Source organism: Lutjanus erythropterus, chromosome 18 (assembly GCF_056507025.1).
Source record: "Lutjanus erythropterus isolate fLutEry1 chromosome 18, fLutEry1.hap2, whole genome shotgun sequence".
Lineage (NCBI taxonomy): Eukaryota > Metazoa > Chordata > Actinopteri > Lutjaniformes > Lutjanidae > Lutjanus > Lutjanus erythropterus.
The window spans coordinates 33,426,304-33,441,057 of NC_139334.1; the positions used below are offsets into that span (position 1 = coordinate 33,426,304).

General features: G+C 38.6%; 1 protein-coding gene across 1 annotated transcript in view; it reads left to right on the forward strand.

Moving 5' to 3' along the window:
- The window catches only part of LOC146311340 (neurexin-3a-like), a 152,880-nt gene that overhangs the window by 65,709 nt on the left and 72,417 nt on the right, over positions 1–14,754 (forward strand). Inside the window, exon 14 of the mRNA XM_084743001.1 lies at positions 8,086–8,205. Within this exon, the coding sequence (XP_084599127.1) occupies positions 8,086–8,205 (120 nt within the window). The remainder of the gene's footprint in view (positions 1–8,085; positions 8,206–14,754) is intronic.

Genomic DNA, 14,754 nt, shown 5'->3' on the forward strand with positions numbered 1-14,754 from the left:
CACCTCCTCACCTACACCACCACATGTTATCGGCCACATTGGTCGCCCACTGACAGTGCCGTCCGTCACAATCACCATCAGAGCAGCTTTTGCCAGTGCAGTGATATAATATACTGCCAGGTGCTCAGTTTTTATCTCATGCTTTTGTAAAGTTCATTTTTTTCCGAATTTTTTGTGACTGTTGAAACAATATTATCTTATAAGAAGGTAAGACAGAGCTGCTGATGAGGGTCTGGTTCAGGTGTGTTGGTACAAAGACACGTATTTATTTGATTGTACTAGAGATTCACAGACTTTACTTTTTTAAATTCTATTATATATCTAATTGACCCTTCACTAAGCCCTGCCCCTTACTTAGTTTATCCTTGTCAAGCTTTCCAGTTACTACATTTACAAGCAAAAATATATTCCAGTTTTTGCCCTTACTCCAAAAAAGACAATTTTCCAATAAGCTGTTTACATGACTAAAGAAAATGATTATTGCACAAATATGTCCATTCACATGCAGCTGTACATACAATGATTAACATAATGATATATGTCCTACATCTTATATTATGTATCATATCTAAAATATACAAAAGCTTTTCCAAAATTCTGTTGATAGCCATGTCTTTCATAATGGTTAAAAGTAGGTGTGTTTATCCTTCCAACCAGAAATGTGGGGTTTTCTTATGTGCCTGCATCTCGACCCTAGCCTTGCGAACTGTTGGCTCATGTGGTTTGTTTACGACAAAGATGCTTTGGCTGTAAGCAGTAGGGGTGTAACATTGGTCTGTGGTCCACACGGATCTCACCCCCCCCACTGTTTGGCCGGCACCTGTGCCGCAGATGGAATTCAACCATCACAGTTTTAACTGTGGCTGTTACTTTTTAAAGTAAGAACTCCTGAAAACTTGCAGTGAACAGACAAGACAGATGTGCGCCGTGTTTTACCCTGAAGCGCTCTGTGTGGCAGAGCGACTAATTTAAAAGTCATCACTATTCCATTCAGTGAAATCCCGACCATGACTTTGTGCATTTTCAGTGGTGTAACTGTGAAACTGGGGATGCTTGTCGTCATAGAAATAGATAAGAAGATTGCGAAGTTTCTTGTAACTTCAGCGATATTATTTTTGTTATTATTATTATTATTATTATTATTATTATTAATAATAATAATAATAATGCTTCTAAAAGGCATCTAATATCGGCATATCCAACATGTCTTTGAATAGAATATGCTGTTTACATGACCTGTGTCAGACAAAAGCTTCTCACTTTTTTTCTTGGCAGCTGATTTCACTGAAATGACAGCTGTCACTGGCAGATTTTATTAGCTCTAAGCTAATCAACATTAACTCTGTGAGTTCACTAAAAACTCAGAAGATGCATTTGATGACATGTTGTCATGTCAACTCTGTGTAACATAGCAAAAAGAATAGACTCCTTTGTAACATAACACCATTCATGAACGTGTGACAAAAAAAAACTCTGAATCTTTAATCTGCAGGTGTTTACAGTAGTAATACATAATCAAGTATTTTCAGGGAACATGTCTCACTCCTATGTGATAAAAGGGTTTGAGGATGAGGCCTAACCTATGAGTTTGGCAAAGTTGTCTCAGGTAAATTTAGCCAATACCCAATACCATGGAGTGGATGTATCAATCCTGAATGGCACTTTCTCTAGTGTGAATCCCACAAAATTACATAGTTAGATTAAAAAAAATATGCAAATACACTGTCCAAACAGCCTGCAGCAGCTTCAGTCCTCTGTCAGTGTCTACACAGGATGTGCTCAGGACAGTACTGAGTGTAGGTCAGTACATTTTAGTTTTGGCAGCACTAAGAGGCCAAACAATGCTGCAATGTAAAGAAAAACATTTAAAAGGGCTTTTCACACTGCTATCCTTAGCCTTCAGCTAAGAGTCAACTCTGAGATAACTTAAACCCTTTTCACAAACACATTGTTAGTCCACAGTTAACCTAAGCCCAGGGCTGTATGGTTCATACTGCACTGTTACTAGTCCTGGGTTCTCTTTATTATCCTTTACCCTTGTTTCACATTCTCATTTTTTAGCCCTGTGTTTGGTTGATTTTCTGCGGGTAACCCTGCAAATTCAGGGTTAACTCTGCTCCAAAGCGGGGCCCTGCAAGCCCTAAACTAAAGTTGGGATTAGCCCACTTTGGAATGTGCCAGGATTGTGCTAGTGTTAGGGCTAACAGCTCCTAAGTTTCTAAGGATAGATCTGGGCTCAGAGTTAACCCTTCTAACTAGGCCCCTTTTCACACACCTATTGTTAACACAGGGTTAACTTAAGTCCAGAGCTGTACCATTCATGCTGTACTTTTTCTAGTCTTGGGTTAAATGTCTGTTGGAACCATCATGAATGTTTACATTCTTGAATGTTGTGTAACTGCTCTTTAACAGCCTTCAGCCTCGTTTCACACCGCCACCTTTTACCCCAGTGTTTAGTCAATTTTCATGGGAAAACCTTGCAAACTCAGGGCTAACTCCAGCAACCCCTTAGTTAAGGTGGCATTAGCCCACTTTAGATTGTGCCTGGATTGTGCCAGTGTTAAAGCTTTCTTAGCCTGGGGCTAACTGCTTACTTAGTTTGGGGCTAAGAAGCTTCTAAAGGGCTTTTTACACTGCACATTCATAGCCCAGGGATATGTTTACCCTGGGATAACCCTGGGATACCTTAACATTTCACACACAAGTTGTTAGCCCAGGGTTAAGCCCAGGGCTATACAATTTATACAGTATGTCTTCAAGCCCTGGGTTAAATGTCCATTAGTACAGCAACTAATGGTTAGTTGTTAGTGTTCCTTTACTACTCTTCAACAGCCTTTAGTCCTGTTTCACAGTGGCACCTTTTAGCCCCATGTTTATTTGATTTTTAGGGGACAACCCTACAAATGCTGGGCTAATTCTGTTCTATAGCAGGGCCAAGAAGCCTTAGTCTAAAGTTGGTCTTAGCCCACTTTGGAATGTACCAGTGTGAAAGCTTTCTTAGCCTGGTGCACCCCTAATCTAAGGCTGCCTGCATTTTTTTTAAACTGCCAGCGAGCACCAGCATTTGTGACTAAATTCACTGATATTTCAACACCCACAGAATATTTAGTTCTATGAATATGTTTAGATGCAGTATGTCAAAAGAAAGAACAAATCTTATAGTTTCAGACACAAAAAATGTTTTGTTCAAGCTTCATTCATTCTGGCTGCATCAAAAAGTCCACTTTTCAGTTGAAAAACTGGGGAAATAGCATTTTTGTGAAAGAGACATTTTTAAGGAGAATATCAACTTCAGGTTTTTATTTTTGGCATTTCATCACTTCATATTAAGTGTGTGACATCACTGTCACCGGTGCTGGCCGGAGCACTCTCTGCCCTGGCTGAATAGCGCGTCCCATCCGCTGCAATGTAAGCAGTGTTCGGGACACAGCAGCCTCACTGTGTCCCAGCTGCTGTGGAGGTTTGGGGGCTGCAGCGTGAGCAGCCTTCCTCTGTGCCTGGGTCACAGTGCTCTCTTCCCCATGGATCTGCCGCTGAACACCAATGTTTTCATGCTATATACACCATCTTCTTTTTCTGCCGCTCAATTCTAGTGGTTCTGCTCTTCTTCAAATGACAGTTTTGTTGTCAGATGACCCAACACCACGTCCCCTACTGCTTGGCAGTGAAAACAGCAATTGACAAGATATCTTGTCATTGGCGGGGAAAGGGGCAACACTTTGCACTTTGCACCTTTTAGCCCTGTGTGTAATCTATTTTCAGGGGATAACCCTGCAGGCTCGGGGCTAACCCTTGATTAAAGTCAGAGTCAGAGTTTTGAATGTGCTACTGTGAAACCTTTCTTAGCCTGCAGCTAAAATCTCCCTTAGCATGGGGCTAAGAGTTTTAAGAATGCTTTTAGCCCTAGGCTACCTGCAATGTGAAAAACCCTAATGTAACCTTAAGGCTGTTACACAGCCTGTGTAGACAGTTAATTAAAATTAAGTGTAACTTTTCTGTCAGACAAATGAGAGACAGATGACTGAAAAAACATGGCTGAAACACCTTAACTAAAGCCTTAATGATCTCTTTTGGGGTAGGGGTTTAGTAAATGGTCAATTACAGGGGTAGAGCAAAGGAAAATATTTAAAGTCTATGAATTTGGCCGTTCAGTTTTACAGCTGGCCATGACATCATAGCAGCATTGCAAATCTGTACCAGGCCATACCCACACTCCAGACTCCCACTTGCTTAAGGTTTTAATTAGTTTATAATTGATTTACAGCTGTTCATGCATAGCTACATCAAAATGGGCTGTTGAAACATTTTGCACGAGCAAGCAAACATCACTGTGGACAAAATGTTTCCATCTTTCTGTGCAAGTCGCGCATTCTTTTGTGGTTGTTTTTGTCATCCTCTTAAGGTTCTGGGCCAGCTTCCACAACCTGTTATTGTTTGCATGGAAATCATTTTCTGTACAGCTGTTTTTTCTTATGCCTGCCATATCATTCAGTTGAACATTGAGTGTACTGTATGTTGTTGTTGTTGTTTTGTTTTTTTTTTACATTAACTTGCAAAGCCCCATGTTAGACGAATAAATGTGTTAGTCATTGTTTCATTTGAACCAGAACAGAACATTATGTGTACTGTATGTCCTCCTCGCTGTGACAATCTGAATGGGGTTGATAACAATGTTATTCACTGTACTGAATGTACTGCAAGAAAGGAATGGTTGATCAATTTATTTTTCAAAATAAAATCTCATCAATCACAGTTTGTTGGTCTTGTCCATGGCATTCAAGTGTCTCATTTTTATGTGTGCTTGTATGATTTCTTTTCTTTTTCTTTTGCTAGTGTATCATGATCAGTTGATTAGTCATTGAAACTGTATGACCATGTATTGTCTGCATTTCATTGCAAGCTTTCATCGCATACAACAAATTTGTGTTTCTCCAGGTAGTGAGCCCTTATCAAAGCCCATTAAAGATCACTGAGTTGGCAGCTCAGGTTGCTGCAGTACACTAGTATGGCCACTAGATGGCGATGCTGCACTGCTGGCAAACATTTTACAGTATCAGCACAGGTAACATGAAATGGCTTACAATACATTCTGAACCAGATCACCGGATCAAGGATACAAGGATAGGAAGATACAGAAAGATTTATTTATAATTTACAACAAGATGGTAAAATGAGTGGTAGTTCCCTCAGTCACCAGAAATAGAATCATTTACAAAGCAGGAATATCCTTCCTTCTACAAGTTCCAAAATCTGTCCCCTCTTCCAACTCATCATCAGTTCGCTTGGTCCTGAACAGCTCCTTTAACAGAGCACCTGACATCAGTTTACAGGTAAGTCTTCACTTAACACCCTAATTTGAGTTGATGTAGACTGGCAGTTCCTCTGCCATTGTGATGGTGTATGTACATCGATGTGTAAGCAAATATACTGAAAAAAAAAATCCTGTTCCTGTTTTCATGTTTTGCATAAACACAACTGAAGACTGGATGATTAAGTCTGAAACTAATAAAAGAAAACAATAAATGCATTATTCAAGCATCAGTACAACAATATGACAAAGTGGACTGACGTGACAAAAAAAAACACCTTGTGAGTAATACACTCACTATTGAAGCTTAGAGGGTTCCTGTTACAGGTTCATAGTTTTGACCTTCACAGAGAACAGCAGTTTGGGTTGTAAATTAGAACTGGGCCACAAGAAGGGGCCATTTATTAACATTAGTTAATGCATTAATAAGCATAAACTAGCATTTTATGAATAATTCATGAATGTGTCTAGTAATCATTTACTAAAATGTTCATATTAATAAAGGTATTAATTTCTGCATTTTTAAATATAGTTTATAACAATGCTATTAACATTAGTTAATATTAATAACTATTAACCAATATTTAATAAACAGTTAACTAATGTGTCTAGTAATCATTTGAACAATGGTAACTAAGGTATTAACTTATACATTATTTAATAGTTCATGAAGATGCTATTAATATGTTAATACAGTCATAAGCATTAATTAACAGTTAATAAACAGTTGACTAACGTGTGGTAATCTTTCACAAATGGTGTTAATGTTAACTAAAATATTAATTTATGTATTACTTGATAGTTTATAATAGGGCAAATAACACTATTTATTAAGTAATAACCATTAACCAACATTTAATAAAGAGTTAACCAATGTGTTTAGTAATCATTAACTAGGGTATTAATTTATACATTATTTAATAGCTTATAAAGATGCTATTAGCATTACTTAATGCAGTAATAAGCATTTATAGTTAATTACAATAAGTAACTATTGATAAATATCTCTTGTTAAAAAGTAACAAGGTCTTACAAGTTAATTAAGGTACTAGCTCATTTTAGAATATAGAAATACTTTACTGTCTACCATTTGCGTGCAAAAGGCAGAAATGCTTACATGCTTTTTGCTTACATGTACAGAAAAACTGCTATTAAAAAGTAAGTACATTAAAAACACAACATATCGCATCCAAACAGAACACAGTAAAAATACATTTAGAGAGTTGAAAAGCTGAGTCACATGACATGGATACCAAAAATCTGAGAACTTTTAACAAATTCTAAAAATATCTCTCTCAAGAGGAGCCATGTATACACCATGATTACATTTGAAGAACTCTAAGTATCTAGTTCAAGTCAGTGAAGAATGGACTGAATTTCTTTAGGACCAAACACTCAACCTCTTACTCAAAGTAGTAGTTTAAGTAAGTAAGTAGTTAGGATTTGGGACTTAAGTGTCAAGTTTTGCAACTTTATTGCATCTTGCAGAACAATAATTTGCCCAAATCCCACCAGGGCATCTTATCAAATGACATTCAAAAATCTTGTTGCATAGTCTAATAATTGTATCATAGGTGGCACACTGGGACATTTTCTTGTAGTAGTAAAGGTTAGATAAAATATAATACAACACAACACATAGCTACTTGCTACATACAATGTGTTGTTTTCTTTCTCTATGTATTGTTTTACAGTCATAAACATAAAGACTGCCTCATGTTCATGACAGGTGACATGTCATTGTTATGATACCACTTATGTCATTTTAATTAATAATTTAGTTAACACATGAAGCTACATAGTCTCTCTTAGTTATGACACATGGCTATGGCACATTTATGACAGGTTATATTATCTCAGTTCATGTAAAGTTGTCATAGCAAAGATATAGATATCGTCAACAATGTCACCTTTGCATTAAAATGACATAATTGACCAAATGATAGTTAATGGCAACATTCATAAATATTCAGAAAGACTCTTTCATGTTCATAACAAGAATCAAATTAAAAATAGTTACCACATAAAGCTACGTAGTTTCTTTCAGTTTGATCATTAGGCAGGCTATGGCATGTTTATGACAGTTTATGTTGTCTTGGTCAGGTGTCTAGGTCCACGGCTAGCCGAACTAACTAGCTAACTCCAGCTACAGGTAACAGCAGACTTCAGCAACAAGTATTGTCGTTGTTATTAAATGCTATGAGGCCAGATTGGCAATGAGGACAGTGCCAAGGTGATTTACCTGAGTTACCTGATGAACAGACAGCAGTTAGATAATTTACTTGCTGCTAAATCAGGCTAACTGCTATCTACTGTAATCTGTAGTTGGTGTTAGCATTTCTTGCCAGGAGCCAAACCTGGTAAGAAATGTTGGCATAACTCACAAGACTTTACTGGCATGATTAATGTCAAGGTGTCATAACAAAGACATTGCAAACAATGTCAACTTTGCATTAAAATGACATAACTGACCAAATGACACTTAATATCACAGTCATAAAGATTCCTTCATGTTCATGACAGGTGACATGCCATGGTTATGACACTGTTACATCACTCTTATGCACTCCCCTTCAAATAAAGTGTTATCAAAGATTTAAGCTTGAAAATCAGTCGAGAGATGGTGGCTGTGGGTAAATCAAGTGCTTTCAGAGTTCTTAACCAAAACCAGTGATAATGATTAAGCCTGCTGTGAGTTTGTATAGTATTAAACCTGGTTCTGTGTGCGTGTTTGTTTGGGTGCGTGTGTGGTTGTGGGGATGGTTGGACTTCCACAGGTCCCAGCACCACCTGTCAGGAGGACTCCTGTGCCAACATGGGCATCTGTATCCAGCAGTGGGAGAACTACACCTGCGACTGCTCCATGACCTCCTACACTGGCACACAGTGCAATGACCGTGAGTACTGATCTCATTGTTAAATATCTGATGTCTACCACAGAGAGTGGACAAAATCATCTCAGTGTAAAGCACACTCTCTAAACACCTCTTGTGCCATCACTGAGGGCTTGGAATGATGATTAAAATGACAGTAAAGATATGATCAGATGTTTCTAGTGTAGTAAACATTTTATTTTAGGACTCCATTTCATGGATATACAGAGTTTGACACGAAGTGTGAAATCTCACTCTTTTTGAGCAGTCCTACACACACCATATACAGATGGTCATCACAGCAAACATCTGTACTGATAGTAGTTTGTGGCTAAAAAATGACTGAATCCAAAGAGACAAAGTTGCTTTGCAGGTGTAACTTTACACTGATCAGCCACAACATTAACACCACAGATATGTGAGGTAAATAACATTGATCATCATCAGAAAGATCTGAAGGACAATGACCAGCCTATGAAGGCTAGATGACACGACAGGGCTTGTGGGTGTTCCTGGTCATGCAGTCGTTAGTAGCTACCAAAAGTGGTGCAAGGAAGAGCAACCAGTAAACCAGTGATGTGGGCTTTTTGTGCATGTAGTCCATCTGGTCTGATCCCACAGAAGAACTACTGCAGCACAAATTGCTGAAAATGATAGTTCTGGCTATGATAGAAAGCTGTCAGCGCATCCCTATCCACTGCTGACACCGTCTCATGGGCACCTGAGCATCAGAACTGAACCAATGGAAGAAATTGGCCTGGTGCTGACAAGGTGTTGACTTGATGTGCAAATTCTCCGATGGTGAGGAGATGTATATATTGTGATTGTCTTTTACAAACACCTGCTGTTAGGAATATCAGATTGCATGTGCAATACGCAAAAGAACATGCTTGGGATGTGAGGTTAGCTTCAGGGTCCTTTCCAAAATAACTCATTTGGTCCAGACTTTTGGACTTTCAAGTTTGATCCAAACCTAAATTCCAGGGCCATGTTTCATACCAAACAGTCAAACCTTGGTCTAACCAAAAGACGTGGTCTTAAGCCGGATCAAATAAAACCATGGTTCAGTTCATTTCTAGTGTGAAAACATTTTTGGGATGTTTCGGAAGTTCAGACCAATTACAGGAAGTTCTGCCAAGCTATCATCAGAACAAAGGAAAAACACAGCATATGATAACCAAGAAAATAAACAGACAGTTAATCTGATGTTGACAAGGTGCTGACTTCAATCTGATCTCATTCTGATTGTGTATCTGCGGGATGTGCTGGAACAACAAGTCAGATCCATGGAGGGCCCACCTCGCAGCTTACAAGACTGCAAGGATCTGCTGTTGATGTCTTGGTGGCAGATACCACGGGACACCTTCAAAGGTCTGGTGGAGTCCATGACTCGATGGTTCAGAACTGTTTCATTGACATGAGAGGGACACAATAATACGATATTAGGCAGGTGGTTTTAATGTTGTGGCTGATCGGTGTAGCCTGTACATCTACAGTCTCTTAGTTGAAATGCAGGACACTGGCAGCTCAACCATGTCAGAAAACTAATCTTAAAATGTTGCTCTTTGGTTATTAAATCCAGTGGCACCTTATAACAGCGGATATTTACACCCACCTATGTAATACACAAGTTCCTCCAATGACACAATTTGTAAATAGTTGACCACGTGATTTTACGTGTGATATGATCATCAAAGGTAAGTTCTGCTGGCTGTTGAATGTGTCTCAATGAGAATTTCATCGGTGGTTGTTGCACTTGAAAGCAGGTTTCAAAGACCACTGAGCACAGCCTCACACTGACTCACCACCTTTCATAACGGCTCCTCCTTCAGAAATCAATGATAATGAAAGGGAGTATGAACTCAAATGTAGAGATGTAGCATTAGAATCACGCATCAGCTCAAGTGTCTGGATTGATTGAGAAGAATTCCTTTGTCTACTTGTTTCTTCCTCAGACTAAGTGCAGTTGAGTTGAAAATCTATTCCTGTGGATACAAAGTGAAGTCCTGCCTGGGCAGGATTTGTTGCTATTGTCTTCTTTCCACTTAGACTAAGAAATGTGGGTCATCTTCAGGAGTGGTTATAAATGGATTTACAAGGATCCAGTATTTAAAGTGAAAAGATGGGCTTTCTTACACAATGTATAACACATGACATGGTGAGAAGGTGCAACACACTAGAGTATGCCCAGTATGTGAAATTAGATCAAAAATCTGTTTCTTCTGCTCTTTTATCTACCACCATTGAAGCTAAATCTTGCAGAAGACACATCAGAGGAACATCAGAGAAAGAAAAGAAGTACGGTTTGGAGATGATTCTTTAGTTTCCCCCTCACTTTACTCCACACTAATTTTTGTTGGAATTGAACTGTCACAAACGTCAAGCAGTGAAGCAAAAATGCAAGAGGATGGGCTCAAATACAGACTACGAGAAATCAAAATGTGAAAGGCTTATGGAAGTTCAAACAGGCACAGATCAAAACCAGCAGATCAGTCCAGTTAAAGCAAACAGATCCAAAGAAGCAGGAAAAAACATGAAAGTGGCGAAGTCCAAGAAACAAAGTTGACATCAAAAACACAGGGATGAGGGCTGGAACTCTTGACCAATAGACAAGGAAGAAGTGGCAAACACATACTCTAAGTAAGAAAAAGAAAAAAGACAAGAATTCAACAAAGACACATGAGGACACTTTTAAAATAAATAAGGAAAAGCCCTGATGTGGTTAAACACCATCTGTTACTGGCTGCAGAATTGTGGTAGTTATTTACATTGATATCCATGATAACTGAGAAAATATATAGACAACAAAACAAAAGACAACATGACGATATTCCACAGAAACACAAAGATCACATACAGTTAGCTGCATAGTGACAACACAAAGGACATGGCCTGCATGAGCATAAAGATCCGAATGTATAGACATTACTTCCCACTAGAGGGCAGGGTAGCATCAACATCTCATGCCCAGAGAGAGCACTTAAGGACACAGAGGAACACACACCCGCAGACACACAAATATGTCTTCCTTTGTGTTTGTGCTATTTATACCAATTTGACTCTTTCAACAATATGACTTCATCTGAAAGCAAACTAGAATATTTTAAACAAGGAATGTATATTTTCAGTGTTCACACATTATGCAGAGTTGCAACTTTGAGTTTGAAACTTTGTATTGTATTGGTGTATGTGATATAAAAAACTGAACCACATCTCATCCAACAGTCCTCCAGACCCGCAGCTCCATCCATGCATCAGCCTGGAGCTGCATCATGTCAAGTGTTTAATCAGAAAGAGGATGGTGGCTGAACCAATCAGTAGCGGGTGTGCACAAACACACAGCAACAACAACAAAAAAAATATGAAGTTCATGAGAATGAAGGCTTCACTGAAAAGATTAGCCAGCTGTGTTTCTCTGCTGCAGTTAATCCCAGTATTGTGAGTGTGATAATCCACAAGATGGAGCTTTGGAAGCTCTGGCTATCTGATGGAACACCGGGGGTAGTTGGGGGGTGTCCAGGTAAAACTGCATATGTACACACAGCAGTGCAGATATATGTAATGTGGCATGTCAGATACTAATCTGAAGACAAGAGCAAGCTCCTTTAAATACAACAGAAATGCTTAAAACAAGAGGGAATGTAGGGATACAAAACGTTGTTGCACCAACAATTTAATCATTTAATCAATCATAGTGCACCAAACTTTTAAACAAACTTAAAATTAAGAGAGAGTAAATTTAAACCTCAGTTTTGTTAACCTAGACAACATTTTCTTTCGAAGCTACAAATTCAAAATGTGATTGAGTACTAACTTTAAACCTAACCTTGAGGAGGTTGAATCTTTACAATGGCTGCATTTTTGAGATTTGCATCTTCATATTGATTAAACTCTTGTAAATCCAAGTTTATTGATGTACGCTTAAAGTAATAAACACAGATCAGTTTTATTTGTCCAACAGAGCTCTGCTTCATTTTAAATATGAATTTACCCATTTTAAATCTGGTTTTGCTAAAGTCTGATTAGAATTCATCTCAGATTTAATTGATTTTGGTTGGTGCAAGCCAGTTTAGAATAAAATTAAACAATAGCAGACATCCTGCTGACTATCTCATTTGTCAGGACTGGAATTGAATGGTCTTTATGCCTTTACCCCCCTACCTTTTAGTCTGTCCTAACAAACACATTAAACATGAACGTTAAGTTTTAATCATAATCTTTCAGTTCTTTTTTTCCAGCAAAAATGCACACTTACATACAGAATGCATAATAACACCTCATACCAAACTTATGAACAACAGCAGCATCATATTTTCAGCTGGCTCTTAGGTTTATAGAAAGAGGCTCAGGGGTTTCAAACAAACTACTTTGTCTGATGTGTCATCCGACCAAGGCTACGGTCAGAGGTGCGTCTACCTTTGAATACTCACACTGCATGGGTGGTTAAAAATCCTGCTGTCTTAGCCTCCTCCTGCTGCCTCCTGCCTCCTTGGTCTCTCCAAGCACTCTGTCTTTTGTATGCCTTTTCTAGCTTCACACAATGAATGGGTCAAACAGGGCTAACAGCCCACACTCTCAGACAGTCTCCTCAAAGACATTCCTGGCGTTGCATCCGGCTGTGCAAACTAAAGTGATAAACCTAGTTGTATGAAAAATGTCAAAAAGAGGTTGGGAGTCGTTTGCAACACTGAGACACAGGGTTTCAGATGCTTTTAGACCAACTAATGAGCACTTCATTTAAAGCACACTGAGGCTTAAAACCAAGAGTTGTTGTGTAAGGTTTGACTTAAAATGCATTTCTTCTATTCTTTTTGAAAGACTGAACTTGTTTTAGACATGATTAGCCCTTACCATTAATTACTACTAAAAGTTAAACAGGTGAAAGCTTTGGGCAGTTGTGTGAAACTGCCATCAGGTGTCTGTAACTCTGCTTGAAGATCAAGTCCCTTCCATTCTCTTTGAAACAGGCAGCTGTCTGTCTGTTGACACAGGGTTGCATCATTGGCGTGGCCCGATGTGTCTCAGCTGGCCCTGCAGTAAACTATCATCCGGGGATATTTGATTAACTATACCAATAAATGTCTCATTAGCAGGCCCATTGCCTGGTCAATGATCTCACTTCAAATGAATGCAGGATATTTAGAGAGGCTGGGGAACTCACAGCCTGTTCAAGAGTCAGCAAAATAAAAAATGTCACCTTATATTCACTTCATGTTTTTCATCATTAGTGTCAGTATTGTTTGTTCTTAAACATTAAGATTAATATCACTATCAAGTTTGTTGTTATTGAATTTTTTGCAGATCATTATTGTTTCTCTGGTGTGGAACATTACAGATCAAGCAACACAGGATTGTGCAGAGGGAGCTTTCAGGGAATAGTGATGCTTTGATTCTGAAATACAAACACCTGTCAGTTGACAGCTTGGCCTTCATAGTATTGCAGTATTTATTACTGTCTGGTCGAAACCATACAAATTTAATAATTTTCATGTTTTCAAATAACTCAGGGGTCTTCGACTACATTTGTCCAATTTTTAGAGACAGACACTGCAGGGGCTGGACTTTCAAATAATACTAACAAAAATCATTTAGGCCTAGTTATGCTATTATTGTTTAATCTCTTAATCTCTTTAATCTCTCTTCACTTTCTTACAATATTAATGTTATTAGCCTATATTAGTGTGAACATACTCTTCAAAAACATAGGAAAGCTAGATATTTGACTACAAAATACTGTTGTTGACTTTTCAGCAAAAAACTCATGGAAAAGGCTGGTGACAAGCTTTTTAATCCCAGGAACAGGGGATGTAATGAAACCAAGATGTAAGATTTAATTTTGAATTTTTGAAATCTTGCGGGAAGGCGATGAGAATAGTCTCAAATTTATCCAGAATAAGCTTCAGGTAGATGCAGGTCATTCAAGCGCTGATATCATTCAAGCAGTCAAAGTGCTTGTGGGTTTAATGTGTATATAGAGTTAAGTGTCATCAGCATAGCAGTGAAGACTGAGGCTGCTTTGACGAATTATATGTCGTCAGTGGTGATCGGATTTTATGCTGCACACAGTTGAGTCGGTGCACAGTAGGACACAGTGAAAAAAGTTTGTTACCTTGGCTCACTCAGAAGTTGGAAGTTTGAAGCCTGTCACCTGCTTTTCATCAAAGAATTAATATAAAAGACCATTCTGGTGATGTTTGATTGTAGAGTTACACCAAGACTTTTGACCTCAGCAACAGGGGATGTAATGAAACCAGGGATGGCCAAATTTAAACCAGAAACTTTTGAAATGTGGCTGGGGAAGCTAGTCTCCCCAGCTAGTCTGGATTAAGATAGGGGTAGCTGCAGGTGGGATGTGGGAGACCAAAAACTACCAATGGAAACAAACTGTTGTTTAGCTGTGAGGTAGGACTTGATTGCCAGTGACACCAAGTAGTAGTATCCTATAGTGTATGTACTGTATCAAAAGAAGCAGTGAGATCTAACAGGATCAGTATGTTAAGGCAACCAGACTCAGTAGCCACAAGTATATTACTGGTAACTTTAGACAAAAGTCACACAGATTGGCCCACCAGA